This window comes from Opisthorchis viverrini (assembly GCF_000715545.1).
Source record: "Opisthorchis viverrini unplaced genomic scaffold opera_v5_20, whole genome shotgun sequence".
NCBI classification, from domain to species: Eukaryota; Metazoa; Platyhelminthes; class Trematoda; order Opisthorchiida; family Opisthorchiidae; genus Opisthorchis; species Opisthorchis viverrini.
In genome coordinates, this window is record NW_008751676.1 from 1106973 (window position 1) to 1134073 (window position 27101).

Consider the following 27101-nt stretch of genomic DNA (forward strand, 5'->3'; position numbering starts at 1 on the left):
TCCTGATTTTGGCAACTGTGATAAACACCAGAAACAATTGATGCGTGATATCACTGAACAGCAGGATCATCCGGAACTGTCATCGCTTTGTGGAAGAAAGTCATTTTTCGCACCGGCTTATACTACCCATAGAATTATCAAAAGATCTTCAAACGTTCATGACTGATTTCGGCCTTATTGGGAATCACCAATTCATTTGGTGAATACCATGAAGCTTAAGTTCAGCTGGGATTCACTTGGGTGACCCAGTATCATCAATACAAATTGCAAATTTGTATATTCTGCCAGAAACTTTGTAGTATTCGTCCTTGTTGCCTTGAACCTTGAGAATGATAGGGACCACAAACACCCTCTCTGTGGATGGTTATACAAGTTTACTAGGAGGTGTGGAGATATGCCAGGTAGTCACCGATCCCATATATCCGTAAGTGAAAGCGACAACGATAAAATTTATGTGAGGGGTAATTTTTCAACATGAGGACGGCTGAGTATTCAGCATTTATATATATACATATAAATGTATACAGGGTGAGTGCTGAATAAGCAAGTTTGCTTTGGACTATTTTCCGAGCGGGATGGCGCCAATTAGCAAAATGCATTAGAGACACCCCGGCAAATCAGGTGTAGCTATCAGGAAGACTAGGGCAGATTGGATGTTGAGGAAGAGGATAAAATCCTTTGTGGAATGTTGCGGCACAGTTAGTGACGGAGAGCATTACCGACATCAGAATTCCAGACGTAACGGTTTGGAGGTGGGGTAGTAAATGCTGGTAAAATACCCACAGTACAATTTTTATAGGTTCTTAAGGATTCCTTCCACAACACTTGCTACCTGATCACAGTTACCCTTTTCTTGGATGGGACTTTCCTTCTATTGCAGTTATTTCCAGAAGATACAACTTTCAGAATACGAAATGGGAAACACATTCCGGTTCATTTTTTCCCACCCCGAAAACAAACATTACAATGGAACCGCACAATTGGATTGACACAGATTTAGTCATCATCTGTCACTGCATACCACCTAAGCCGTAGGCACTGCTGAGGATTATTGTAACTCAGTACAGCTTGTTGTTGATTAATGTCCTCCCCCGTAATGAGTCAACTTGCCCTAGGATTCTTCTTTGAGTTCAGCTGGACTACAAATAAACTGTCCGATTCTATCGACCTGGAAAACAGAATCCGCCAACTTGCACAAACTTTCTACTGACTGATATTCAGTTATGTTGATTATTCGAAACAGTGACTCCAGGTGTGAAACATTCAGACACTAGATTAGTGGAGTGGACAAAACTGCGCGCACCTAGCGTGTTTTAACGAGGTCTACGAAGCTGCGACACATTTTTAACGCGATTCCCTGTTCACAGGCCGTCATTCCGTTAACGGAACATTTCTGAGTAATTCGAGAGTATTTACCGTCACTATTAAGAGCTTTCACTCACAGATTACTACCCATGAGGGTGTAGAACACATAGGACAGTAAGTAGGGCAATAAAATCATACGACGTTTTATTTTCGTATTGAAATGGTAGTTCCTAAATCATGTGATTTATTTCTTATGCAATAGTAAAGCTCGCAAAATAAACTGTCAGTTTGTATCTGAAATAAACATCCGTTCGTGTGAGCCTTGGGGACTAGTGTCGATAAAATCAGTCCTACCGACTGGAATATCAATTATGTTGTCTTTATTTTAACGCTATAAACAGACGCTTTTACTGGGAGGACTCTGAAGTGTTTAAGCTCTCTGCCTAACCATCTTACGTTGCAGTGTTTGATATAAAAGCATCAGTTTTCATTCAGAGTTTTATGATCACATGGACATGACATAAGCTAAATAAATCCACATATGTATTGGGTACTGTACAGCAGAATAGTATTTTTAAAGGACAGTTTGGTCTGGTGCGCTGATATTTATACATACATCTGGTCCGAACTTATGATTCAAAACTGTGGAAGGACGGCGCGAGCGTAGCATCCGGTAGTTAAAATTGCTTGAACACCTTGGCATCCAGAAGCGCCTCATGACTGCCACTTACGTTTTTTTTATATTTATAATCATTGTGGTGGACTTAGACCTACTTAGCGACTCTGACTTAGCAAAGCATTGAAAAATAATTCAAATCATTGAGAAGAACGACAAAGTAGTGTCACCTCACAGACAATCGTTTTAAGTAGATCTAAAAAGATATGCTGTTTGATTTTGCCACTTAGGTTTAATTGAAGTATTTTTCTGAAACAAATTGTTCTTGCTTTGTTCCATATCACGTCCAAGGATGTAACCGAGAACTAAAAATAGGATTGAAAAAGACGACATCTGAAAATGCTTCTATCGTTTCTAAATCAAGCTTTACCTTGGTTTTATAGTGGGGAACGTCATTCACAAATGTTGACAGTTTTGTGCCAGTAGCATCATAGGCGCTACGATCTAGACATAAAGACAAAAACAGTGAGCACTATGTTCATGAAGGAACCTACTGCAAGGTTTCTGAAAACTCTTTGAAAGCCCACGAGTGGCCTTGCTATTCATGATGCTCATCAGGTAGGTAGTGAGTGCTACTCCCATTTCCCTGGTTGGGGTTTTCTAAAATCATTACAAAATTATCCAGAAAATATCATGGTGGTTGTCACATAAGGAAGATGTATGCACCGCAAATTCCTCTGATAGGTGGTTTTTCTTGGACGGACAGAGGAAATTTCTTACATCTCTGGAATGGTGTTCAATTGCAAATTTAAATATCTACCTTAAGGTCTGATGAGGATCAAACTTGACTTCCTCAGGATACCCAAAGTTAACATTTCATAAGACGGGCGTAAATCTGTGTTTTGAGTTTTCAGTCCACTGATGAATCTGTGAGTTGAGTGAATGATGTAGGGTTTGAATGGAAGCTCTGTGTGGAAATAAGTTATCTTACCGTCCCCCGTTGCTCAAGCTAACCCAATATTTAATCGGGTCCGGCGTTATGCCGTTTCAGTTTTCCAATACGTGCATGATGCTTATAAGTTCACCCCGAAGTATCGACAAGGCATATACAACTGACTGAAATCAGTTAAAAATGTCCATTCTAAAAACAACAAAACAATACAAACTAATTGACGTGTTGTGGGCAACTAAGAAGTAATTTAACCAATGAAATAACAGGGAATTTAATCAGAACATCTAATAATTTTTGAGCCAAGTATTACGGGACCTTGACGCCTTTGTTCACGTTATCACTTAAAATCTGGAACTATAACCCAGCAGTTGGGATCATTTGACATGAAATCATCTGACACGATGGACACTACTTTCCGCTTAACAAGATTTTTTTCTCTCTTCTAGAAAAAGGTAGTACATGCAGTTATTTCAACAGCTTTAAGGCAACTTCATTATGATGTTATAACCAGACATTGTGTATATGTCACTGCTTCCAAGGAAGTATGTCAGCAATACAGTACGGATATACTTCAAACAAGACATGTGTTTAAGGAAAGTGTGCATGTGAAGCCCAAAAACAGATGTCTTGCATGACTACGTTCGGGTCCTCACAATTCAGACCAATGTTGGTCGCATCCAATAACGGTAGCATCCCATCAAAGCCTGGTTGGAAAAGTTAGACACTACTGGATAAATCGGGCCGGTGGTCGGTTATTTGTTAGGTAGAAAAATATAACATAGGCATGCAAACCTCACACATGCTGAAGCATCTACAACTTCTGTTGCTGCATCGACCCTTGTTGTGGCCTCGTCGCTTGTTTTCCCTATCCAAAACGATTAATCACGCAGTTCGCACGAGCTGACGCCTAAATAGCCCTTGCCGGGGATTGTTTTTCTTCACAGTTCAAAAGTGGATAGTTGGGAGTCAAACTTCTGCAAGTATGGAGACTAAAAAACTGTGGTGGTGTCGAAGTTAAGGTGTTTTTTGTAGACAAAGGAGGATAGAATGTGGTTATCAGGAGTTGGTGGATCGTCACAAAGTAGCCAAAAGTTTAGAGAAACCGTTGAATAAATACGTCAAAATAACTTCAATTACTGGAGATAAAGTGATGTGCACTGGATTATTCTAACATTTTGGGTGTGGGATGCACAAGAGACATGTTGCTAGTTTGTATAGGCATGAGTTTGTCACATACAAGACGGTGTGCATGTGTATATGAGATTTGTGGATTTCCGCGGGCCTCAAAATTCATGGTGTTTATGAACTGGCAGGGTGGCAGACGTCGGATAACTGTTATCCATGTAACCACGCGACTGTAAGAAGATTTCATTTTTCTAACAGCTGATCGGTCCCTCATCTTCTCTCAGCCCCTTAATTTTATCCAAGGATGACATTCACTACTTGGATGTAGGCCTGCTAATCTGGCAAATTCTTCTAGGTACTGTGTTGGAATATTGGTAGCTCGGGTGAATCAGTTGGTTGGTAATTGATCAGGCGGCTGTTGATTTGTTCTCCGAGTTTGGCGAACCTGATCAATTATCTTCCAGGTACTTTAGTCCATCTGTTAATTTCTAGTGTATCTTGATGGCGAAATATTTTTTGCCGTGTAAACTAAGCCTGAAAAATACATTAGTACTTAGATGAAGGCCACCCGCAGCTTCCTGTTCTTGTTACTCCGTTGCTATGATATTTACACGATAGGTCATTTACCAAATGTTTTTCACAACGTTTTCATCAAATTTCACCAGGGCGCGGCCTGTCAGCTAACTCTGATGTAATCCCGATATAGTGGTGCACCGAGGCTCTCTGTATACGACTTTCAGGCTTGTGTCACACTACTTCCGTAAAATACTGTGGCTTTTTGAGTCTAATCCATCGGGTATCGAGTGAATTTAGGTGAGTCTATGGTAAATATTAGTAGATAGATTTGGTTATTCCGTTGGCATTCAAACAAGGCCCCTGTTCAATGGTTTACCATTTCAGTCATTGTAGAGCAAGCCTGGAAAACGACCAATTAATCGGAACAGCCCGCATTTAAAAATGCCCCCAACTGACCACCACATAGCCCTCAAACTAATATGTACAAACCGGCCAGGCCATTGCCAGTGTAAACACGAATAGACCATAGGAGGGATAAGTGACACTGAATCCAGGTGGGGTTATGGGTTAGTACTGGGACTGGATAGCAGTCGTTTCGTCAGGTAGGATAAAAGTGCGATGTAGATCATGGTTCGCATCTTCAAAGTGGGATTATTGTGCACGTAAGCACGAGTTGGCTTTCAGTTGTAGGTTGTTTCGAGATTTGTAGAATCCTCATTTACAGCACTCTCGTCTGAACAATTCATCTCACGCCGCAGCATAAGTAATCCACAGAAAAGAGGGGGAGCAATGGACTCAAGTTTCGCTCTTATCAGCAGTGCTATTCTTGATCGCACTGGGATCTGAAACCCTGGACATCTGAAATGTGACGCGTGTGTACTTCCACTAAACTACCAGAGCACAGGGGACGCAGGTGAAATATCACATCTAAAGGGACGAAGATGCTCACACTTGAGCGTTGTGTTTAGTTTGCCCGACTATCCGAACGACGAACCACTAGTTCAACTTCACACAATTCTCACTTGAATGGTTGTCCTCCTGCCCTGGCACAATTACTCAGCTGAGTTTATGCAAAATGTTGAAAGCGATGGATTGAAATTTCGCTCATATAAGAGCTCGTAAGAAGTGCATGTCCTTGGTTGAAACAAGCTTTTAAACTTCGGACTCGAATGTGAGGCGAGCTAACTACCACTTCTCCACCAAAACAAGTTGGAGGCAATCCAGTGCTTTCCTTCTCCCTAAAAAGAGATGCATTTCAATTTTCCAATTCTTTGGGTGCATCACATAGACTCTTCCACGGTGTTCCCCATGCAAGACTGACTTCAAAAAACTTCGACTGTGGTGTTCGCGGTAGTCTGCTGAAGTACGGCCTACACATAATTGGTGTCTCCGACTTAGTTCTGTGAGTGACTTATCATAGCAATGACAAACACTGAATTCACTTGATATCTAAGTTATACACTGACTCGCAACCGGCAAAAATAAGTTCGTCCTGGTTCTCACTGCATGCCCTATTTCGCAGCCCTGCTTCATAGCAGGACTCTTTTTGGACAAAAAATAATTTGACAGAGAGAGACGCCCAATTGCACAGAGAAAAACGTAGCTTCTGTATCGGTTACCATGTGGTTCGGAGCATGAGAAACCTTCTGTCTCGACTATGGCTTCCATTTTTACCAATTGGCATCATGCACTAACAGCACGTTATTTGTAAAAATTTTCTGGAACACGTTCAGAGGAGGACCATGGATTCAGTTGCAGAATTGCAAGACCATTCATCTGATGATTGTCCCCTGTGAGTATCGGCGCATAAAGAGGGATGTGATTTATTTCAGATGGATTCTGGTGGAAGCCTGCAAGAGTATTTGCTTCGAACCCAATTATTATCGGAGCATATACTTGGAACCTTCTTAATAAGATGATAAACAAACTTATGTTCTGAACCGACTTTTGATGAGCAAAGTGAACTTGTAAAATAGACCACAACTTAACTCGTGGTAAGAATCGTCTGAGGAACATTTTTAGAAACGGTCAAAAAAATCTGTTTTCAATGCTTCCAGGCCCGTGTACGACATAAATGAATGAAAGTAGACTGTATTTGATCTCCCAAATTGTCTAATTGGTGTATCATGAGAGCGGTTCATCTCTTTTCCTGTCAAACCGGCGCGTGAATTCCCTAGTCTCCTGCACCTGTTCCGTGTCGCTTGCAGTGCTGTACCTAACTTTTCAACGAGTTTGTCCCGAAAAAATTCGACCAAAGCTTCTGCTGATCATGACATTTACTAAGGAAACTGGTTAAGAGGTAAAAAATGATTACAAATGGGGCTTGCTTAGACACGCAGAATTTAAGTGCTCAGAGAACATGGATTTCAGTAAGGTCTTGAGTTGACGTGTAGCAGAGCACTGGTGATCTTTAGCGCCAGTCAGCACATAGTTTGTTGAATTTTTCATTATCTTAACACCCCTGGTCAGGCAAATCAAGTGGAATTAATGGGGTTGAATTGAATTTGCACATTATGTTGGACTCTGAGTTTTTGTTAAAATGTTGAATCATTCAAGCATGTCACCCTTCGTAGGATAATTTTGGAGTAAAATCTCAGCTTTCTAAAAGTATATTCTGTAAAGGAAACATGGATATTCCAGATAAATGTCAACATGACTCCTACATAGTTTTGTTAAGGCGAATGCGGGTTGAATTCCGATGAGACTTCACACCTGACTAGATCTGTCCTAACACGTCATAACATTGCTTCACTTGGACGAACTGAGAACCAATCTTCAGAACCGTCAGGTAAGCTGTCCCAAAAATATAGGCCCCTGCGTTATTGTTGAACTGGCCTTATGGCCGAACAAACGGGCCTGACATCATGGTCTTAGGTGAGTGAGTCGGAGATTCATCTGCTGCATCAAAAGATACTTTTCAGCTCATTCGCTTTACGCGGGATATATAGTCAGCTACAGTGAATCGATTCGGACAAATTAATGACTACCACATCACAATCGTTGAGAGCATCACGAGGTGAGGAAACTAGTGCTTCATTGTCGTCAAACCATATCAGTATATTTGAATGTGGCCTTGTAATGAAAGCCAAAAAGTAACGAAACAGGGGGAAAGCTAGAGCTAACCTACAACAAACACTACAGATATCTGGACCCTCGACACTCAACCATTCGAACTGGGTAGAAACTGGTCACGTGGATTCCACTGACATATTGTTGTTCAGAATCTCACCTAGGCATATCGAGGACCACGTGGATTTGATCCTGAAAAGAGAAGAGCACCTACAAGTCCCATACTTTTTATTACATCCCGTATTTAATTTTAACATGTGAAATTCTGCCCATCTTTAAATTTTTGACACGCCAAATTTGGCACGAAAAACAATGATTGCCTCGACTGGTGGCAAATCTGCCTGTATACCACACAGCCCAGTCACCTAAGTTTGTAGTGCTAGATGCTTTCTGTGGGGGACATAACCTCTGCTTAACAAAGTCCATCTTCTGATCGCCTCATTGCAAATTCGCTGCTTTAAGCGGATTTGGGTCATAATTCTGAGACACCGGTGATCAGAAAGTCGAAGGTCTCTAGGATCTCCCACCCAAAGTAGCCACTTGTCGCAGCCGTACAAAACAGAGCCCACACTTTGAGACACACTGATACGTCTTTTTGACGCCACGAGTAGTGCATGCTGACAAGCGCTAATCCGATCTCTGAGATCCTTGAATTCATTTCGTTAACCGCACTATCGTTAGAGCTAATGAAACTTCCGAGATACGCATAGTCCCCTCCCATCTCCATCGTCACTTACTGAGTGTTCAGAGGTATGCTTAAAATTTGTACATTATGACTTTGCACGCAAAAACCTGCCGAAGGACTTAGTGACTTTAGTCAGCTTTTCAAGTAACGCTGCATATTTCAGGCCTACGAGATTCCCACTCGGGGGGAGTTGAACACAAGTGTTTTGGAAAGTTCCTAGTGTTTACCTTACCATTCCATTGAAGAAATCAAACAAAAATGGAGAGGATGACGAATCTTGTCAGACACCAAGGCTGCCTATACACTACCAAGCACCTACAAGTATGTGAATACCAACAGTGCATGATATGCACGACGTTTTGATATACCCTGTTTTGCAAGCGCTTTGGAAAGGACTAGACGGCCGACACAATCATACGCACCCTTGAAGTCAAGGAACGCAAAGAATGTAGGGCACCTATACGCATAAGGCCGCTCTACCACTTAACGGAGTGCGAAAACGTGGTCCACACAGCCTCTTTCAGGACGAAATCCTGATTTCTAGGGTCACGTCCTCATTCACTTACGTATACGACGTCAAATAAGCAACGTGAAGAGTGGTTACAACAGAGGTCAATGGAATGCCTCAGTGATTTCCACAATCAATGCGGGCACGCTTTCTGAAAACGGTTACTGCTATGCACTCACTCCAGGTAGCTAGGTCGGTCTCCTTCTTCCAGAAGGGGACTAATACGTAAGATGCCTCCATCGTTGGGCGAAGCGGGCGGATGCGCATTAGGACCAGCGGCAGTGACGCAGCGACAAAGGGTATTTGCTTACTTCCGAAGCAATTGATGTTTCCAAGTTCACTGTCCAGGGCTGCGTGGCCTGTTAAGGATCTGGTTGAACAACTGCAGGCAACCAGATGAATTGGCCTCAAAAGTGTTCAGTCCAACGAGTCAGGCTCTCTTTTTTCTTACGGATGAACAATCCATTGTTATCAGCTCAAACTTCTCTGGGCCCGCTGCACATATCAGCTGTTTTAGAAAATCCCTAGAATTTCTCGCATCCTTTACCCCTTCATCTTTCTGGGTCCACCACAATTTTTGATTGGCGCAGTTGCTCTTATTCACCTAAAGTTGGACAGTCTGTTAGACGATATTGTAACCTCAAACAAGAGAGATGTGTCTAATCTTCGAGTTATTTTATAAAGTTGATCGAGATGCAGTGCTAATTGATTAGTTGTGTCGTTTCACAAACGTAGCACCCAGCACCGTGCACGGTTGGGGGCATTACCTTCTAGTAAGCTTCAACATTAGGATACCTGCTGTTAGAATGGAACATCGATAATTAGCTTTTGTAGGCTCAATAAGAATCGGGGCCCGATGACCGAGTGAGATGTACGCATTTTTCGCTCCCATGAAAAGCTTAACAGGATGTAGCAACGAACAAGCCCGTGATCCGAATCCATATGAGTGGTTCGGAACAAAGGATAGTCGGTAAATGACTCACGCCACCCATAGCTAATGGCGATGTGCCCTCTCTATGTTGGAGAGTGACTCACATGCGGGAGGTACCATATGTTCGAATGGGTTCGGCTGTTTTGGAAATTAGCACCGCACAGAAACAGTCTGTGGTCAGGACATAAGTTCAGCGGGCTTTTGGCGTTGTTCGGATTTTAGCCGTAGGAAATCACCCAGTTCACCCTTAACAGCTCCTAGTTTACCTAAATGTTCATTCATATCCCCGGCAACCACAACAATATATGAGTTCTTGGTCCACCACAGCAAGGCGTTCAAAGCGTCGTAAAAACGGTCTTCGGATATATCAGATCTGCAATCTACGATGGCGTCAGATGTAAATAGCAGTCAGCGACTGTCGGCACATTTACGGGATACTGTCATCGACAAATTACACAGAGGTAACTAATCAGCGGGGCAATCTTTCAAGCAGAGACCCTTTAGATCAGTGACTTAGGATAACATCACCCTCAGGAGAATCAGTCACAGAGGATCCTGGATCACCAGAAATGTGACATCCGAATCAAGAGGAGAGTGACGGTGAGTTCGGTTACACGAACTGCTTGAGTCTCGAATCCTCATCTCAGAATGAGAGCACGTATCGGTGAAAACCGATTGTAACATACTTGCAATATCAGTGAGTTCCCCAGCTTATTTCAGAGTGCTGACGTTAAAGGATGCTGTACGGACTGACTGACAGGGCTTATGAATGATTTTGAAGTGTCTGAGGCACAGCCAACCCTAAATATTGCAGCTAGTGGCAGTGAGTGGCAAACAGGCCCAGAGATTTGCCTGCAGCAACAAGTTGAGAAGAGAAAGGACTGCGAATAGGAGAAAGAAGGGAGGTGACAGCAGTCGCCAGTGTTTCGCTTACTCACCTTGCCATACGCAGCAAGTGTGGCAAAGTGGTGTAAGGTTGTTGATGTGCAGTTTATGGCATATGTGGGCTGGGATACGTCCATGGTGTCCATGGTGTCCATGGCCTAGACAGCAGAACGTTTAAGGTCCACTGCTGGTTATCTTTTTGACTATATGAAATTTTTACTGCATTATGTACGGCAACTCCTAGCGGCCGTTTTAAGGTCATGAGTGGAACAGGTTGGCGGAGTGGTGATGTGAATCCCTATTCTATCCAGATGAATAGATAATAATGTGACGAATGCTGAGGTTAATATGAATACCGCAGTGCACTGTGTCAATTATCAAAACGACGCAAAGCATCTGTTTGAAGTATCTGGTCTGGTTTAATTCAATTGTGAGCTTACGGCTGAAAACTGAGTTTTGAAAACTGAAAACTGAGTTTTTGAAAGCAAATATGGAGCATGACTTTATCCAGGGGTATTTATAAATCGTCGTATCTTGGCGCAATCTATAAAAATTTAGGGCTTAATCTGTCCACGATATCCGTCTGCTTGAGTTGACATTCTCGCAACAGCATTGACAGGAAGATACTGAATCTCCGTGAAGGTACCGCTCCGTTTCCGCCAAAAATAAGTTCATTTCCTCTAAAATATGTTTGTAAGATCTCTCCGAAAAAACCTCCGAGATAATTCCGCACGTCTTTCACACAGATGGCACCCAGTCTTCCTAAATAATTCTTGCATTTATACACAGTGTACACAGCATAACCAGTATATACAGTACGGCAGCGCGGCATCAGTGTTGAACGCTGGCCATGATGATGATGATGATGGTGACGACACAGGGATACACTCATTTATTACCCCATTTCAAATGGAGAGTTTGTCCCATAAGTGAAGCTAGTCCTTTATGAAGAGCCGATAAACACTGCAGCTTTGCATATTTATTTAGAATCATCCGCAATGAGTATCTCATAAAACTCCATGTATTTCCAAACCTCACACTATCACCATCCTTTAAGTAGGTCAGAGGAAGAGTAATTTTACAACATCATCTGAGAAATCGACAGTTGAAAGTCAGCACGGGACACGTGATATGGCTTCCCTGATTGGACGATAAGTGACGCTATATCATGTTTTAATGCAAGTTAGCGATAATGCTCACCAGTACACATATTAATACGATTAACTTTCCGGGATTGGTGGATTCCACACACCATGACTGAAGAAATTAACTTGAAGTCGAATATTAATACTTTCGTGTCACATGAGTAATTGAAGCTCAAGCTGAAGTACATTACTACCAGTATCATCAGACATCGGCGTCGAATATAGGAGATTTGAGATTTTCCAAACGACTAACAAATGAACATATCGAGTGACTGAAAGGTGGAGATCGATGGAAATACTTATTATCTCCTCGTTCCACTACCGAAAGTCTAAACGATGTTCAAACACACGATGTATTAATTCTTCAACCGTAACTTTTTTGATTTACTGGTTCAACCTGCAATCCCTCTCAGATGCTTGAAAAAAATAAAAGTTAGTCGTCGGTGACTTACGTTCAGTGATACGAATATAAATCATCCAGTAATGAACCATCTTATGATCGGCAAATATGCACATTTAATTTGAAACGGTTAGAATGTCTTCCGTAGAATGTGGATACGATCTAATAGGCTTAGCTGGTTAAATAGCTTGTAACCGTTAATTGTCTGAACCTTTTGAAATCACTATTACGTTCAACCTTACAATTTAGTTGAAATGGAATTGCGTAGACCTATTCGGCAGGAATTATTCGTTGACCAACTATGTGAAAGGAACATTACCCGAATGTTCGCACCCTCACAGGACAGTGGCTTGAACGTTTCCTAGGGGATCCGAACCCACATCCGGTCGCCGAATTCTACTGGGAGATGTTTGAGACCCTTTGGTATCAGAGTGCTGATTGGCCACTCATGATCAGACGGACTAGTACCTGGGGGGTCGAGGGTTCGGCAGTTTCTTCAGTTTGCTGAGGTGTGCACTGCCGATGATTCCCAATAAAGATGGAGCAGCTGTCCGGTGCTGTTCAGCTCTTTCGCAATTGAAAATTACAAAACTCTCTCAAACTACTGTAACTCTACATGTTGGAAAGCAGCTATCACTTATTTGTGCTTTGCTCCACGGGGCAAGCACAGGTCCAACATACTGGCTCAAAAGGTCGGAAGCCCATCTGATGACAATTACGTGCACGCCAACCATTAGTGTAAATCCAGTTCGAGGCGAATCATGTTGATTAGTTCACGCTTCCGTTGTTATCCAATAACACGACGCACTCAGGCAACCATGTCAGATGTGAAACTGAAACTCACTCAGTCATTCGAATCAAAATCATCTATGCAAACCATCAAGTGATTGAAAAGCCTTCGCTGATTGACATTTCGCTTACAGGCCTTATGAGTGTTTTCGGGTCCATTCGGCCGCAGCTCATCAAAGTAAAATGTACAGTCCTACGAGCTACTATGAAGGCTAATCAGAAATATATAAGTAGTATGTTTCTGACAACCACTCAGTGCAGTGAGACAGTTCAAGGGATTTCTTTAGATTATATGATATGGTTTGGGAACTACTTTCATCAAAAGCGGATTTTGGAAATAAATGGCGCAAATGTCATTCTCAGGTGACAGTGACACTTATTGTTCGGGCGTTTGAGGTTATGTGATCTTAACGTCACAGTGTCGTGTAAATAAATGGGATTTTGCATTCAAGCGCGTATGTTATGAGCCAGCTTCTCCAAGCACCTATAGATTCGAAGACCCGATGCCACAATAACAATACCCTGTAGCACCTTTTTAATGAAATACACTGGTTGCAACATTGTTGGAAAGTTTTCGAGAGTTCGTCACCGGTCTCGCACTTTTTCGGACTTATTAGGTAAAGCGATGACCGAACCTACATCAACCCAATGTTCCACTCGGACCGAAAGCGTACACAAGTCAAGAAATACACTCATATGCGTACCTCTAATACTGTACAAAATTAAACATCAGGCGGCCTTTGTACAATATAATCAGCTGCAGACTACCACAAACGGAGGATTCCTTTTGGATTCAGTTTAGTCTCCTGTTAACACCAATGCAGTTTTTAAATGAGTATATTTCACCTTGCCGGATTCTTCCGGAAATTTTCTGGTTTGTTAAACTTTGTTGCAAATCCGATGTTTCAAATCACGTGTGAGTTTGCGTGCAGTTTCTTGAGATTCTTAGGAAAGAAACATGCCACTTTATCGTGATAACGCCCAATTGAAAGTGATGGAAATTTCAAGGTTACGCAACTCTTTGTGATGGGGGCAAATGAAGCCATCATTACCAATTTAGCAGCATTAAAAGTACTAAGCAAGTGATGATACCTACTTCTTTTTGAGAAAGTTAACGAAGAATCTAAGCAACGATATTTGGCATTCACGATCACATTACGTAGTCGAAGTTGGTCGAATTTGACGAAAGAGAATGTATTCACTACTCATAAGGTTACTGAAAACTCCTCCACAGCCTGAGACCAGTTTCGCCCTTCTTTGGGTTCATCAGGTGGGCACAAGTCCCCTATTTCCGTCAGCCGTATGTTCTAATAGAAACCAAATGGCATAAACTCGGCGAAATACACTCATTTTCAAACTAATTTGGTTTTTCAAGGGACTCACCTGGAACCAAGCTGAAGCCCTCTTTTGTGATTTTCTCAGGCAACCGAATGTGCTGCACCAGGCCGCCTCATACTTCAGTCAATAGGATATTCAAGATATCGCGATACATATAAATTTTTGTACTTTACTACTCAAAAGTTGCTGAAAACTCCTCGACAGCCCACGACCGGTTTCGCCTTTCACCTGGAAACATCAGAACCGAGAGATTCGGCTGGGTTCCAGGTGAGTCTCCCGTAAAATCAAATTAGTTTGCAAATGGGTGTATTTCGCAGAATGTATTCACCTTTGGTTGTGCCATGTCACCATCTGTGTCAATGTTAGATATTTGGTCGTATATTTGCTTTTTAACTTGAAACTCTGCAGTCAAAGTTGTCTAAACCGATGAGAAAACCCACGGCTTAAATTTCTATATATTCTAATGAGTCTGTTGGTAGTGTGTTGAAACTTGGGAAGTCTAAATAGAAATTTTGTCCACTAAGTGAAGTTAATCTATGTTGAAAGTCCAAGGAGGGCTGTACAGCTGTTTCATACTTATTGAGGATCATGTGCAATGTGGATCTCACAAAGTTAAATGTGATTACGGTCTAGGAGGCATAAAATTGCGGTTGAGCAGTCGAAATTCGTATGGCATTGTTTGATCTTAGTGTCTTGTTGAGTTTGTGGTCTCCAGGGTTCTTTGCTTTGTGGTGTTGGATGGAACAGTTCATTGAACCTGAGGTAAAATGTCATGGGTTGGTTGTAGCAAAAAGGTTGTACAGAAACGAGGGCTGGCATGCGTCATAGTGTTTGTCACAGCAGCCACGTCCACGGTCTTGAACGTGGTCACTTAGGTGTGCGTGTTTACAAGTAGGCTAATCTATTATGGATTAATGCACGCCAACGCTTAGTCTGATTCTCTGACTGATTTTCATTGATTAAGAAACCGTTCTTGACTTCACTATAGTAAACGCCTTTCGCCAGTCAGTATTTGTACACCTCGCATTTCGGTTTCAGCTTTGGCTGACCTCGTCCCATAGAGAAGGCTTATCGATATGTTCTTCATTGTCAGCAGCAAACATCGAACACCGCTGAATAAGTCGCTCCTAGTCCGAGGGATCCCACGCAACAGCACGAACCGCCAAATTATTAATGGAAGCGTTTGTGCCCGTTTAATTAAACAGAAGATTGCTCTCCGACAGTCCGTTAGGCGAATGCTCTTGAGAAAACACGGCTACGTTAAACTACACTAGTCTCTAAGGTTTTTACGGGCACTTAGAGACACGTATCACGTTATCTAGGGCCTTCGCATAGTTGTACTGGCCTCGCATATGGTTTTCACATCTCCCATATTTGCTCGTCCAATTTCTTTTCGTATTTTCGTGATGTTTCTTGTGCCGTAAATCGATTCGGTTGAGTCGAAGTGAAGAAACAAATGGGAATGTAACAACAGAGGGCTCGGCTATCCGCATACAATATCTCATCATCAGGAAAAATAATGGAGATGCATGTTGTCTCAGCAGTGACAGCATGCAAAAACTGCTTCCTATCCGAGTTGGTATTTCATTTCGATCGAATCGATGTGAGTTTTTTGTTCAACCACACAGGTGCCTTCATCGTATTTTTTACCATTTTAGTTCGACGTGGCGATTCGATGTCAACTTTCAATGAGCATATGCTTTTGGACGATAAAGAAGCTCTCAACAAGTTTCTTTAGAAACGTCAAATGAATGCGCTGTTTTGATGGTATGGAGGGAATCGGTCGAATAAAACGTGTTCGAGTTCAGGGGATAAACGTATAGTTAGATGTAGACCATTGATTGATGAAGACTGCTTGACAGCCCACAATGTGTTTTGCAATCATAAACGAGAAGTTTAGCTGAGTTTCAGGTGAGTCTCTGGTGGAAACCAATTTGGTATTCAAATGAGCGAATTTTCGAACTTCGTGGAATTTGGGTTCAAATAAAACTCGGGGACTGCGCTAGTTGATGAGCCCCCTGGAGGGACGAAACACACAGTGGGCTGTCGAACAGTTTTCAACAACCTTATAAATAGTGTACAACGTCTGCGTAGTATACTCCGACATGTCGAATATTGTAAGAATTCAGATGACCTTATGCAACACATTCGTTTGAAGAAAGCTTAGCTGGGATGCAGTTGAGTCCCCGGGAAAAATCAGATCCGCATGAAAATAAATGTACTTCTGAATGTACGGGTAAGTTGAAAGACAAAGATGCTATACGTTCTTATGTATGAAGGGAAGTGCCTACATCCCATCAAAACGGTGGCCAGCAGCTAATATGGAGACATGTGTCCTCGGTTAGAATCCCGGAATGACAGACCACAATCATATCCGCCAGGTGATAATTTGCTTACTTCACCGCCAACCATGAAAAACACCTTCAGGAAAAACGAAAATGTTTTGTCTAGGGGGCGTTTGCGATTCGAAAAACTTCTTGGATATTTTGTGCTTGCTAGTAAGAAGTGCTTCTCCCTTCGATGAGTCTTTTCTACACGAAACCGCTGGCTTACTACGTAGATCTCAATACCGGTAGACACAGATAATATTTTCTCCATCTCCCTTGAGAAGTTTTTGAGCGAAATGGAATTGCTGGCAAAGAAAATCTCTTGGTCCTGCTATGGTAGATTCATTTACTGCTGAATCAGGAATGCGAGGACCCTTTGGATAAGTTGAGTTCCACAAAGTGTATGTGGTGAAACCTGTGCAATCGCAAGATGAAAGCGAGATAGAAAACACTCGTCCTAATCCTGAACGTCATCCTTCAGTGGGTCATACAACCATGTTGTGTAAGGTCCTTCCGTATGGAACAAAGCACCTCCCAAGTCAAGTGTGCTCCACTGAAATGGATGGAGAACTTTCTCTATGAGGAACCCTTTCAGACAAAGACAGCTCAGCCATCCAGTAAGTGACTTATTACCAACGCAACGGAACACGTAAATCAGCAGTAACTTGTTTCAGCAATAATTTACCGCACATATAACTATTTAACCTATGCAAAACTCATATCCAGGGCACTCATCATTTGTAGGCTGTTTACTCAGAAAAGAACTCGGTCAACCACGTCATTCCTATGAACCGTCCGTTATTCAATACAACCATCGGTTTCCACAACTGAGATAATCCACCAGAGTGTAACTTTCACCGTTTCCGCAGGTCACTGCTTTCTGTGGACAGCAGATAAGAGAGTACCTGTTTCCAGAATGTAACGTCAGTCGTAAGATTAGGACAGATTATGTCCTAGCACAAACAACGAAAATTATATGGAGGGCGTTGTAGTTGAATTTTGGTGCTAATTTCCGCACTTTCAAACTCTCCTCAGTCTGATTCGTTTAGGGAGAGACAAAGGGTTTTGACAGTGCCTAGTAGTGCCTAAACCTTCTCTTCAACTTTGCATGATGGTGGAGTGATCGGAACGAAAATGCTTTAACCGCTGGCCAGAGTCAATAAACAAAACGCTACATCAAGAACTGGGCTATTTAAATAAGATTCGTAATCTGATGAACCTTAGGCCTACCACAACCGTTCATGTGAAAGTCTTAAGGCAAATAAACTACGACGTCACGTTTTTCTCAAGCTGGAACTAACACTCAGTAGCTGCACTTGCCTTATCTTTGCGAGAGAATGTGGTTGGTTTCGCTTTAGCGGATGTTTTTCAGAAGGCAACACCGTATGGCGAGCAAGTGAAAAGATGTAATACTCTCTACGTACTTCTCCCAACAGTTGTGAAGTCAGTGGACTGGAACAAGCGATTACTTGACCATACATTACTTATGGTAGTTACACCTAGAGGTCGTTATTACCGGAAACTTTGCAATAAAAACACGCTTCTGTTCCCCTGGAAAACACCAGAAGGTAATTGGGGCGGGGAAAAACTGGTCCGTTAATCTATCGGATATCCGACACATTCCCCACTAACAGTTAGAGTTGCAACCGTGGTATACGGTTTGATTGGTGGCATGAAATCAGATTAGGTGGCTGAGGGCATGGTAAAAAGGCAATAGTTAAGCCGCACAATCTGAATCGATTGAGAACGATGTTTGATGGTTCAAAGTAGCATCAATCATTATAAGTGACGTTTCCGATGGCCCAAGGTTGATTGCTATGGTCGGATTTTAATAGACTCTACCGTCACAAGTTCTCCTGATTTAAACTTACTAAGTTGAGTTAGTGGTCCTTGATACATCATGCTGAAAAACTCCACCGCGTTAAAATGCAATCCGTATCGATTAGGTGTGCTGCAACCGGACTCGCCGTGCGTTTTGCTTGTCCCGTTTTCCTGCGTATGAAATAGAGTTAAAGCTATCCAAAAGAGGTAGATTGTGGAAAATCCGCCAACGAAGGAATATGGTACAAATGGATGAGTCACGGACCGGCTTTTCATCCGTGATGTTCCCGTTTATCGTCACTACCTTGGTGAGAATCAGCAAAATGCAGCTTCAAACACAAACAGGGTGGGAGATCTCACGAAAACCCACCAGAATAGTAATAAAAATTGATCCGTCCATTTGACGAAGGCCATTTTTCTAACTTTTCATCAAAATATCCTTAAAAACACAAAAACAGCGGCCTTCTAATTGAAGTGAAATATTTGGGGCATCACCAGCCACAGCTTTTTGGCAAAGTATCTCCCTGAAAAAAAGCGACTGATGGTGGGACTACATTTATTCTTAGTCCGGTCGATACCAACATGTGTAAACATGCAGAAGCTACGTTGGGACAATACGGTGAGATCGCACCATCGTTAGCACAGAATCACACAAAACCAACTGAGTCGTGTATTCAGTTCTTAGGTAATCGACTTACCACCGTCACAGCACCGAAGAAAAGGCACACTTTCGCTTTTTTCAGAAGTACCTTTGACTCGAATACAAACTTAACCACTTAACCTCCCAGGTTTTAGCGTAATGTTCAACTACGTAAACAGTTCGTGGATTAGTCTACTGACTGCAGTCGGTCAGCAACTCCTTTGTTACGTTTGTGCAAAGACGCTTCAAGAGAGAACGCAAGATTATGTCATATGATTGGGCAAAGCAAACCAGCGTGAACATGACACTCAAGTGACAACCTACGGTTATTTGTGTGGAAGTCGTTAAAGAATGGATGCATTAGTTAGGAACCTGTACAAGAACTTCAGAGAACATGGTACGAGGAGGTTTGTGCTGCACTGATAAACCTAAATCGTTAAAAGACTTCATGGTACCAAACTTGAGATTGGACATAGTTACGTTTTCTAGGTTTGCTCAGTTCACACACACCGTTTTCTGTATAGCTGCAGAAAACTGAGGTTTGTATCGATCCGGCATCTGTTTTGAGAGGTTATCGAACAACAAGACAATCAGAACCATGGTTGTTTGTCCAAGAGGAGATGATATCCTTGACCTTGTCCCCTGATTGGTAGCTTGCCAAATTAAAATAGGAAAACCTTTGATCTGATCTTTTCAATGTGGACTTTGCGGAAAAAAGCATCCGACGCATCATGCAACAGCCGCACGTTCTACAATTTTATTGCAGGAAAGTAGTGTCCAAGTGAAACATCTGTCCGGGAGAGCGTCTAGCAGCTTCTGTCGGGAAAATATGTCAGCAACTTGTATATTGCTTGTCTTTTTCCATCAACTGAGTCAGTACATCAGAAATATTATATGGTTTAATCAATTTGAAAGTGTTTGGGACCGATTTGGTAGTCATTGTTTCAGAGAGGTTCCGGTAATCAATTGGTAAATTTATTGCTGGGCAACGTTTTGCTTTTGACACAAAGCTTCGTCAGGCCAGGCGACTAAGTAACTAGGTTAATCGGGTTTTCATGTAGCCAGAGAACCAATACTTGAGATGTTTTATGAATAACTGACTTGATCATTACTGGCTGTCGTTGTGAAGTTCCTGTTTGTTGGTTTCTGATACTAATACTGTAAATGTTTGCGTTGTTACAAGTCCAAAAGTAACATCATGGCTCCCACGGCGGAATTCCAGAGCAGATGTGTGGTGGATTGAACAAACACATGACCACACAATGGTTGTCCAACGGCCGTATATCATGAATTCCACTCCGGAAACGCCTTCTGCTGGAGTTCACCGGTACATCGTATCAAAAACAGAATTGTTGGGTGATCGCACTGACAGCGGAATTACGGATATGGAAACAAAACCGGACGCAAACCGTGCCGCCACCGCGTACACTGAAATCATTTTCAAATAAGATCAGCGAGTGTTCTCGTTTCTCACACATACTCCATTGTTAGGCCGAGAGGAGAGCTGTTGCTCTATTTCTCCATGAAACCAATACTAAAGTTTGATTGTGGTTTTGCACGGTTGAAAAGGAAACCATCCTTCTCGAGGTAATTCTACAAATACAACGTGAGCACCATTGTCCTGTAACACGTTCAAACAAAAGGCAATTACACGGCCGTACTTACTTAAATATCTTTAGGAGCCAACTGAATGTGGTGAGTATCGCCTATGTGGACAAAAAGTTTTCGAAAGACTCATTGTTAGGCTAAAAAGCCCAAACTATTGATTACACATTACCTAAAAGGCGCACAAGTGTCAACGCTTACTTCTTCGTGGCAGTTTTTACTCGATGTGGATTGGTCCCATTGGCTTAGCTTTAGTAGATGTCACCTCAGTGACTGTATAACTAATCGCATTTGACGTCAGGTTTTGCTGGGAATGCTAGGTGCAACGGAATCGTAATGTGTTGGAATACTGGACGTCCGGGTGCATTCGTTCGTAATTTATCAAGAGCCTGTTCATACTGATGATATCACCTCGAGTGGTGACGGGAAGTCTGAAAGTCATTTGCCAAACCCCTTGAACACATCAACAGCCCAAATTCTGTTTATTAAATTTGCCCCTTTGGTTTCATCTTTGACTCTACCGTGTTGTCTTTTCGTCTGACGACTGGATTCAGTTGAGCTCGTTGACTCCCTTAGTAATTTGTCCTTCTCCGGTTTACAAAGGATTGACATGGTTCCCACTGACGGTTTAGTGAAATCTTCACAAGCGTGCCTGCTTGTCTGTGCTATACTCCGACTTCCTGAAGTCTTCAGTCCAAGATTGGAAATCTAAGAGTTTGTTTATTGGATACTTGTTTAGCGTAGCTACCGGCATGGAGATGTTTAATCGCCACTGAAGATGTCATAAGTCATAAGTGAGCATTCAGGTGCGTCAACTAAATTGCGTAACTGTGGTGTCTTCTCGACCTGGTATGAAACTTTTTAGTCCAATTGCTGAGGTCCGCGAACAAAATAAAAACAAGAAAGAACGCCATCTTTCATAACATGTCCACCCATTGCTCCTTTGTGTTCCTTTTCATCGTACAAAGTTTTCATCCGATTTTTTCAGCATAGTGGTTGTTGTAGTTGAAAGACAACACTGGTTTAGTTACCTACCTTGACCCTGTCCTTCGGTTGTAAAAACAGACTCCTCAGGTCAGCACTGCTGGTATACCGATATTTCCTGCGGTTATAATAATCTTGCTGCTAGTTCATTGAAGAAAACCATTCTTTTATCCAGTGGTTTTCGGTAACATTTTCGTTGTCACGCTGCCTTTCTTTTATAAAAGTCTGATGAGGATTCTGGGTTGCCCACTGTTTTGCAATTGTATTCCTTTCATCCAACATTTTCCGATACGTTTCTGCTCTTTTCGCGCATGCTCTGGATAAAAACCGTTTGAGTCATTTTCTCTAGGAGACTGACAAAACAGTACACGTTTTTCCTTTCGAAGAACGAACGTTTCAAGCGTTTTTCCGGCACGTCTTCAAGCATGTGTATCTCCCTAATTTCCATTACTTTTGTGTTCTACTTGTACCCAAACTGTACGCCCTTCGCAAAATACACCCGCGTATATGCAAACTAATTTTGTTTCTACGAGGGGTTGTTCTGACTTTAAGCTCAGTCTTTCTTTAGAAGCATTTTAGGTTAAAGCGGAACATAAAGCTGACGGATCGCACCCATCTGGTGATTCCCAAGAAAGACTAAACCGGTAGTGGGCCGTTAAAAAATGTTCAGCTGCCTTATGCCTGGTGCTCTATTGGGGAAAAGCCGCCATATCTGGAATATCATGTTAACTGAAGAACACGATAAAGGGGAGGTTCAACTGGAACTCACCAGAGGCTCACGTTACAACCGAAAATAGTGTGCAAATGAGCATTCTATCTAAAGTCCTCCACTTGAGTTTTAAATTTGATATATTCTATATATTCTTTTTATCAGGAAGTGGGCATCTTGTGCGTTTTTTTGTCTTACAATGATGACTGTCTCCTCCACGTCAGAAATTTACACTTCGGCACTGATGCTTTGTATTACAATACACCCCATTTTCTGCACTACGTCCTTGGCGGTAGGTCCTGCTACTGTCGATCCTTTGAGAGTCCCTTTCATTTGCTTTTCATCGGATTTCAGACAAATAGTTATGCAGAAATTTAGAGTTTGCATTCGCTTTCCAGTTTCTTTGTTCTTAATCAAGCCGGCTGATTAAGTAGTAAGTCATTTTAGAAAAGTTGCAGGGAAGTGTTGCTGGGAGAGCGGTGGCATCCAGTGATAACAAAATTAACTCATTTTGCAACTTTACATTCTGTAGTTTGCCAGGAAATCGTTCAGCACTGTTGATATTGTGTTCACATTCAGACGTAGGACTTTCTCACATCCGTCAGGGGCCTTTCGCTAAATTATAAGCTAGAACAGCCTGAAGAATATTGAGCTCGAATGCTCTGTCCATATTTTAGAGGACTTTGCTGTTTTATTATATTTGGCCTTCACTTTTAGTTGTTCCTGGCTGATCGCCTCATTGAGTCTCCCGAGCGAGCATGTTGATCTGAATGGCAGGCTTCGAACTGTCGTCGTGATTGACTGGACATTGTACTGTGGTGTCCGCCGAAGAATCGTGACAGATATAGGTGCTTCTGTTTCTAACACAGACCAAAGGATAGTTGGCATCTCAAGTGCAGGAAACTGAACACTTATCCAATGCTAACCGTCTTTTCCGGGTACATAATGAACCTCCGAAATCATGACAGAATTCTGGTGACTAGTGCCCATTTCGGCTCTTGGAAGTCGGCTAACAATACAAGCCGAAATGTCTTCTAACAGCTGAGTCAAATGAAATAGATTACCTTTACGTTTTCCGCAATACAAACGTCCAATGAATGTGAGCAATCCCCATCATTCTGACTAGAAGTGAGCTGCTTTAGATGCACTATAGAGTGAGCAGCTTTAAACTAGCGCCTAGTCACTTATGTACTTCGGATTTAAGTCAAATGTCTTACATCATTCTTTGCTATTCCGGATCAACCAACAGACAAAATAACGGGCTCCTCATCTCAGTATTTCATGGAACAACGAGTGTACTACCACAATTACTACCATTGTACTAAGAAAGACGATGAGGGATGGAGAAACCATGAAATATTATTCCCGGTTCTTATTAGTAAGTTGACGATTGGTTGGTAGTATAATTTATGCACCAAAACCTTTTTAGTTATCTTAGGTTCACCACAAAACCGAAAAACTTTGGTTTTAAATATAATTACCTACTTTGATGTATTGCTAGCTTGGAGTTCTGTCATATTCAAATCCCCTGTTTTTAATTATGTTGAAGGGACTAGGACGTTACAAGCATCACGATAAGCTCCCAAATGGTAAAACCACTTTCATCACACGCATGAAACCTGTAGTTATGCTTCCTCCATTGACATACCGTAAGAACAGGACAAACTTTTTCACCTTGATATACAGCCGCTTACTCGACTGGAAGAAGCTGTTCGATAGTCTACTGTCAACCTGGCCATCTTGGAATATTCATATTAACTATCAATTTACCTCTTATAATCGAACCCGTATACTCCTTTCTAAAGTAAGACGGTGGTAATCCAAGACTTGAATTAATTTCTTGCTAGGTGAGGTGTATATCGGTTTAGTAAAATCCTGAATAGGTCATTACGATATCCGTTTCTGGTCCCATTTGCGTGGTTCACCCTACGTATGTTCGGTTTGGCTTTCAAGTACAAAATAATGTAGCTAGACTTTGGGAGCTAGGTCTGTTTAATGAAGCTGCAGGTTCCAAACCGTTACTGGTCTACCGAAAAGATTTTCTGAGTTCTCTAATTAGCTTCTGAGTGACGAGATGCACTTTGATGTCTGGTGATGTCTGAGGTGTTTGCGCGCCATACCCCGTTGAAGAAAATTGTGTCTCAGAGACTCAGATGAGTCTCACCTAAAGTTCATATAAAAGACTGCCTATCTTCGTGAATCGATTTGTTTTAGAATCGTTTAAAAGAGTCATTTTGTGCATATTGTCAGTTTCTACTAGAAACGGATGGAATGTAGCTAACTGTGAGCCCAAATGTCAATCAACCATATCATTATCAATTAATGTCAGGAACTTATACCGGCAGCAGTGCATATGAGACCACTGAAAATGCTTTAACCGGCACACTTACAGTACAGCTGAAAGCTTTCCCACGGACTGGTGCATAACATATACACATACCATACTCTTCTACAAAATAATTCAATCGTAGTTTTACCAGCAGACTGTCATGAAAAATTGATCGCAAAACAGGACAGCTAAAGCTTGGAAATTCCATCTATGGCGTGGACAAACTTTCCAGCGACTGGCAAATTTGTTTGAACAGCCTGGTGTGTCGGGGCTTCCTCATTCATTCTTATCACCTGAACGCCCCCTCAAAGAAATTCCTTAGAGTAATAGGAAAATAAATCCTCATTGAATGGGGTACTCCATTGGGACAAACATGAACGGCCCGTCAGGTCTGACAGACATTGCTCAGGAAGTGTTGTCGTTTTCAGATATTCCAAATGGTTGTGATAGAAGTTATTCATTATTTGACCAGTGCATTTGAAACAATCCATAGCCTTGTACGACTGAACTGGGGGCACAAGTTAAAGCGTCAAAAGGGCAAGTGCAGAAACAATCAGTTGAGTTCATTTTGTTCTATATAAACCGTGTACCAAGGGCCTGTTAGATTCAGATGCCACCATTTTTGTCATTGTAAGACGGAAGAGAGCGGGATATCTGGCCGAGCATTGGAGGCAATGATTTGATCAGTTGGTTCCTACTGCTTATTGCTACGAGAGAAAGGGATGCTGAACGGATACGCATTGAATAAAATAGCTTCACAGCAGGAACAACAGTGGTCGCGTGAATACACCGTACCTGTCATTATCATAAACCATTGAAGAGCTGAGCCTCGTAGCCCCATTCAGGGAGCCGTCAGTCCTCAACGAGATTGGTTTTATCGGTTGGAGCTTCCATACTCAGCCGCTAGGTCATGGGCTATCTACGTATTGAATGTGTGGGCACATATCAGTAAGGATTAATTATCGTGCTGCTCAGCAGGACTAAAAAGAGATGAAAATTTCAAAGCGAACATCAGTAGATGTGTCGACAAACGAATGATTCAGAATGGCCGCAAATGACCATGGAGTCTCGTCCGACGAACTTCTGTGACCATAGATGTGATGTACAGTGATATTCAGGTTCACCCTCCAGCTTCACTGGAGCACGCATACAGTTGCTAGCTGCCTATGTGAATAGGAACCAAATTCCTTTCAGTGTTAAAACCGAGAGATAGCTTGTTCGGGGACATTTAAGAAGCGTTAACTTGATAGTGACAGGCTTAACATGGAACAACATTGAACAACAAGTTTACTAACAACTATACTCCTCGTAGGACTGATAAGAATCGTGCCGGCTTACACGTTACTCGTCCTATTTTTCGACCCACTTATGTTCTGGACGTAGGAGTTTGTGTGCCAGGTTTTAGTAAAGTAAAAGTACATATTGTGCAGAAATTAGAAGATCCTCGGAATGATGCCGAAATAATAACGCCTGCATTAATTAGCAGTGAGGTAGAAGCGTCCGGTCATACTAACCGCTAAAGACTAAGGACGACTGACCGCCCTGGAATAAACACAGATCCTGTAATCACTTCTGTCTGAAGGTTAAAAACAAATTAAACTTACAATGACTTATTACATCGTTTAAAACTAGCGCTTTAGTAATCGGAAACTAAACGGAATCATATATTAAAGTTCATTTCTTGCGCCATGAAAGTTTATATCCGTTTGTTCGTGAAACAGTGCGACGAAACTGCAAAAGGTAATTCAAAATAAAGTGCAATACCTGTGATCGTGTTTGTCGGGTTTGTTGGGTTTATTCAGAAATGCTATTTTGGAAACGTCGGCATATGGTTCTCTGGGACAGCAAAGAACTTCAGTGTTTCGTTGAATCTTGTGATGAAGACAAAGCAGTCCTAGTATAGCAGGTTTCGAACCTGGTGGACACAGTCGCGATGTAAAGCGAATAATTTTTTCTACCAAAGAACAACTGAAGGATATCTCCAAATGATCAGTCATTGGGCCAACTGCCGATTCTAGCTACTTTAGGCAATGCACTTGATTGGTTGCAGTGACAAAACGATGACATGGTTTTTCATTGAGTTTTAGAATGAGGAATCGAAAGTTGAACATTCCCCAATGATCGTAATTGGGCGCTTTCTCCCCATCTAACAGTCCACAACTCTTCACCGCATAGTCACATGACCGTCTCTATTCGTCTGCTAGGTTTCTACAAGAACTCAAGGCGTCCCTACATAAGTACAACATTTGGTCGAAATAATTCCTTACGTGGCTCTTAAATGAGCTGCTAAGGGCACAGTTTGTTCATGCGGAATTCTCAGGTTAGATCCTCGTCGGCTATTTCGCCACCCCCCCCCCTCCCGATAGCGGGTATTATAGAGAGGTTCAATTTCGAAACCGAGAGATCAATCACAGAGCTGTGA

General features: G+C 42.1%; 1 protein-coding gene across 1 annotated transcript in view; it reads left to right on the forward strand.

Annotated features, from left to right (window-relative positions):
- Positions 1 to 27101, forward strand: part of T265_01810 (hypothetical protein) — a gene marked incomplete at both ends in the record, with an annotated part of 128794 nt that overhangs the window by 72001 nt on the left and 29692 nt on the right. The window contains one exon of the mRNA XM_009165920.1: positions 14349 to 14531. Within this exon, the coding sequence (XP_009164184.1) occupies positions 14349 to 14531 (183 nt within the window). The remainder of the gene's footprint in view (positions 1 to 14348; positions 14532 to 27101) is intronic.